Source organism: Echiichthys vipera (genome assembly GCF_963691815.1).
Source record: "Echiichthys vipera genome assembly, chromosome: 12".
NCBI lineage: Eukaryota > Metazoa > Chordata > Actinopteri > Perciformes > Trachinidae > Echiichthys > Echiichthys vipera.
In genome coordinates, this window is record NC_139837.1 from 2724577 (window position 1) to 2729603 (window position 5027).

At 48.3% G+C, this 5027-nt stretch overlaps 1 protein-coding gene across 1 annotated transcript; it reads right to left on the reverse strand.

The window, feature by feature from the left end:
- Positions 1-3608: 3608 nt before the first annotated feature.
- On the reverse strand, positions 3609-4706 carry ccr6b (chemokine (C-C motif) receptor 6b; the record flags this gene model as incomplete). Its single annotated transcript, XM_083924525.1, has 1 exon — positions 3609-4706. The coding sequence occupies one exon, from the start codon at positions 4704-4706 to the stop codon at positions 3609-3611; it is 1098 nt and encodes a 365-aa protein (XP_083780651.1).
- Positions 4707-5027: the final 321 nt, after the last annotated feature.

Here is a 5027-nt window from a genome sequence, read left to right on the forward strand (position 1 = left end):
CCTACACTATTTCACTCTGGCATTTTAATACATACAGCATGACACACGGCACAGTGTACGGACATCTGTTTGTTCTGTTCTGCACACAGAGGCCGTGTGCTGATTGGTTTTGATTCAGTTTGTTTGTCTATATCTGTTATGACTGCAAACAATCATAAAAGGAGCAGCTGCACGGGCTCACAAGAGAGGTCAGGTGGTGCAGAGACAGCCAGCTCACCGAGGACACCTAGTGGTCAGGTACTGTGGCAGCAGACCTGGACGATGTGGCGGATCCCTGTTCAGACGCGTTGTCTTGTGTCCAGATGTATCCAGACCGTGCCTTGGATCCAGCCAGGTTTAACTGCAGTTCACATCTGGCATTCAAATGTGTCTAAAATGGGTCTCGAGTGAAATATCAACTTTATTGAATGATTTACATCGTGTGATGTCAGGTCTGGAATTCCACGGTTAACCTCTGTGACCAGCTGGCGTTAAAGGAAGCGATGCCACACAAAGTCAAAATGCACAAGGGACTAAGGAACAACCAAACCTGAAGGGTTAGCTATGTGGAAAGATAGTGTGTGTGATTTGAGGGTAAGTGAATGTGTGGTGGGGCAATAAACAGCTAAGTCAGAGAAGTCCAACAGAGCAATCCCATCGCAGATGTTGGGCAAACACAGCAGAACGAGAAGGCAAAGCAAACGGAGTGGGTGGGTCGTGAAGCTGGGAGAAGTGAACTCAGCAGTAGTAGAACTAAAAACGTACACACAGTAAAGCATTTGGACCACGGGGGGAGAAAAGGAGAGTGTTTCATCCAGCAAGTAAAAAGCAATAACTCAACAAAGCTTACTGAGGACATCCAGTGGATGAAAGAGGAGAAATGGAGCCGTTCAGCTTCTCTCTTTAATGAACAGGGGACAGTCACATTACTCTATCCCGCTCATCTCATCTCATCTTCAGCCTCTTATCTGGGGTCGGATCTCGGGGGCAGCAGCTTAAGCAGGGGACCCCAAACTTCCCTTTCCCGGGCCACATTAACCAGCTCTAACTGGGGGATCCTGAGGCGTTCCCAGGCCAGTGTGGAGATCTAATCTCTCCACCTGGTCCTGGGTCTTCCCCGAGGCCTCCTCCCAGCTGGACGTGCCTGGAACACCTCCCTAGGGAGGCGCCCAGGGTTCATCCTTACCAGATGATCCTGAACCACCTCAACTGGCTCCTTTCAACGCAAAGGAGCAGCGGCTCTACTCCGAGTTCCTCACGGATGCTGAACTTCTCCCCCTCTCTCTAAGGGAGACTCCAGACCCCCTCCTGAGGAAACACATTTCGGCCGCTTGTACCTGGACCTGGTTCTTTGGGTCCTGACCCAGCTTTCATGACCACAGGTGAGGGTAGGAACCAAGATTGACCGGTAGATCCAGAGCTTTGCCTTCCGGCTCAGCTCTCTGCAGTACATAATACTTACTTGGGAATATGATCACCAATATGTAGTTATGATGTCACGGGTGTGTGTTGTGCAGCGGTATCTCGGGTTAACAACACTGTGCTTTGCTTTGTTAAAGCAGATATACAGTAGACGGCAGTGTCAGCGCCACACAGCCTCTCAAGTGATTTAGCAAACACATTTTTGCATATATTGTTTTTGCTGATAAACTCCATCAACGCTGTGACACAGGCCTAGCAGCGGGGTGGATCATCACATGTGCAAACACACACTTAAATCAAAATATCATACAGATGGCAGTTCATAGATTATTGTGTTATTCTCGCGACAACATCAATTGGATGCTGTCTTTGGTCTTGGGCAGTTTTGAGTCTCTGTCAGGACTTAGGAGTTACGTTTATCCTGAAGATGTTTTGGGAATATGGGCCCCGGTCGGTGATTTAGTGTTTTTTTGCCTTTTGTGAGTCAATGCTCGGGACAGTTGTGATCAAGGAGGCTGACTTTGACACATTTACAGAGTACAGAAAGGTCAGACGGACTGCTTGTATTCTTAAATGTCATAGAACAGATAGATGTATCGGGCTTTCTTGTATCTTTGTGTTCTCTGTACACAGGGAAATGATAGTACGTGTGTTGTTGTCAGCCTCAGTGACCCGGTTGGGGGAAGTGAGAGACACCACATGAAGGGAACAAAGGATGAGGATAGAACAATGCTCTCAGATGATACCACGTGAGGAAGTGAGGAGGTGCACCAGGGAATGTGTCAACACCACCCTGATGGTAACTCTCACTGTGTGTGTGCACGTGTTAAACTCTATCAGTGAGAGTAGTTTACATGCTATTTAATGGCACCAAGCCTATTTTACAGCATCATTTATGTAATGATGAAAAGGTTATATCGGTAGAGATAGTGGATTCAAACATTCAGTTCAATTCAAATTTGGGTTTTCTATTAAATAAAATGCACTTTTTCAGAGACGGTGTTTAATCAGAAAAGGTGACAGAAGAATTCAATCAGATATACAAAATATACAAATAAAAACATCATGAAATTGGATATGAATATGGTATTAGATTGGTAGAAGGAACTCTTTCGATATTTACCTTTTGTTTAAATGAACAGACTCAGTGAAGATCACACAAACATACAGACATGATACACTAAAACCAGAGGTGTCGACCTTAAGTACAAGAATAAGATTAAAAAAAAGATTCACAATCGTACATCGGCACCTGCAGTTACATTATTAAAGATGGAAACACCTGAAGCAACAAAAGCAGCCCTCATGAGTCAGTCAGTAGTTTTGGTATGTCATATTAAAGTGGTGCGCTGCATCATGTGGTCTCTGAAGGAGGGGAATCAAATACGCCTTACAGTGAGAGGGTTCCTGGTTCGAATCCTGGCTGGGGCCCTTCTGTGTGGAGTTTGCATGTTGTCCCCGTGTCTGCGTGGGTTTTCTCCGGGTTCTCCGGTTTCCTCCCACAGTCCAAAGACGTGCAGGTGTTCGGTTCATTGATGACTCTAAATCACCCGTAGGTGTGAATGGTTGTCTGTCTCTGTTCGTCTCTATGTGTCCTGTGATAGACTGGCGTCCTGTCCAGGGTGGACCCCGCCTCACGCCCGATGTCCAGCCGTAGGCCTCGTGCTCGTACACGTGCGCACGCTCGTGCTCGTACACGTGCAAACGTGCTTAACAAAAGCCCAGCCCTTCCAAACGGGCCGTGGACGGCAAGCGTGCACTCACACGGGTCAAACGAACTACACTTGGGCACGGTACGGATGGACGGTGTGAGTGCGCCATTAAGGTGCTCCTGTGTGACAATACCCATGAACACTTTTTATCCCAGTATGAGCACGTTGGCAGTGTTTGGTCGTGAGATAATGGAAAGAAAGCATTTATTTATTTTTATATTTAAGCATCGTCCTTGAGTGCTCCTGAATTTCATTGTATGATTCGTACAACGACAACAAAGAGTCTAATCTAATCAAATGTTATAGTATCTTATTTTGAAGGGACTTCTCATGTTTGCGGAGTATTACCTAGACTTCAAATCCACTACATATTTCTATTGAAGCACATTTTGAAAGGGTGATTTTACCTCTACTTATGTACAGCTACAGCACAGCTACAGCACAGTACCAGCTCGGGGAAACCAAGAGGCTGCTCGATCCTCTACCGCCGCAGTGTCATGCACTGAACGATGTCACTTTGTTGGAGCCGTCTGAAGACATGCGGCCTGAGACGCAAATCTCAGACGTGACGCGTGACGAGCGAGCGGTGTAGATGTACTTTTTGCTAAAGCACCATAAGTCCAACATTATCTGTTGGAAGTGGCTCCTGAACTTCACCCCGATGAAGGCGTAGAGGAGCGGGTTGAGGCAGCAGTGGAGGTAGGCTACGCTCCGGGAAATGGCCAGCACTTGGAGTTTAACCTTTTCTGCAACACAACTCCTCTCCTTAAACAGAGACAGAGTGTGGTCCAGCAGAGCCGCATTGTAGGGAAGGTGGCACACGATAAAAACCACAACCACTGCCAGAACCACACGGATGGCCTTGTGCCTCTGGCTGCTGTGGGCTCTCAGCAGCGTGCCCACGATGCTGGAGTAGCAGAACACCATGACCAACACAGGCAGCAGGAAGCCGATGGCCATTTGAAGGCTGGGCACCACCACCTTCATGAGCTTTGCCGTCTCATCGTTGGTGAAAGACAGCTGACACATCACAGTGACGGTCCCAGCCTCCAGGTTCTGCTCTTCAAAGCGCTCGGTGTAGAGGAGCGTGGGCAGAGTCAAAGCCATGGCAGACACCCAAACAGCGCAGCAGATGAGGCGGCTGTACATCAGAGAGCGTGAGCGGGCACCGAAGGATCTCCTAGCCTGGACTATAGCAATGTAGCGGTCGCCACTGACGCACGCGAGCAGGAGCATGCCACTGTAGAGGTTGATGCTGTAGGCCGACCTCAGCGTCTTGCAGGCCACAGAGCCCATTAACCAACCGTGCTGCTCGTTGTATATGATAAAGGGCAGAGCGACCACGAAGATCAGGTCTGCCACGGCGACATTGTAAAGATAGACGTCCGTCATGGTCTTGGTTCTCTTGTAGAATATATAGGTGGCGATGACGAGAGCGTTGCCGATCAGGCCGAAGGCACAGATGATGGAGTGGATGTATGTCTGGGTGATGACCTCCACTGGGTTGGGGTCCAGGTTGCAGAGCTCGCCGTCTGGGTCGTCTGTGCTGTAATCATAGTCTGGAGTCACGGCGGTCATAGTCACCAACACCATGGTTTAGATCTGGAGAAGAAAAGAAAAAGATGAACATTTACAGCAAACAATTAGGGGAATACAACAAACGTTAGCAGTTAGTGACCATATTTGATCATTTGGTACACTGTGCTTATTTGGTTCAGCCCCATTCATTCATTCATTCATTCATTTTCAGCCTCTTGTCCCTGTCGGGGTCGCGGGGGGCTGGAGCCGATCCCAGCTGACATCGGGCGTGAAGCGGGGTCCACCCTGGACAGGGCGCCAGTCTATCACAGGGCACATAGAGACGAACAGAGACAGACAACCATTCACACCTACGGGTGATTTAGAGTCATCAAT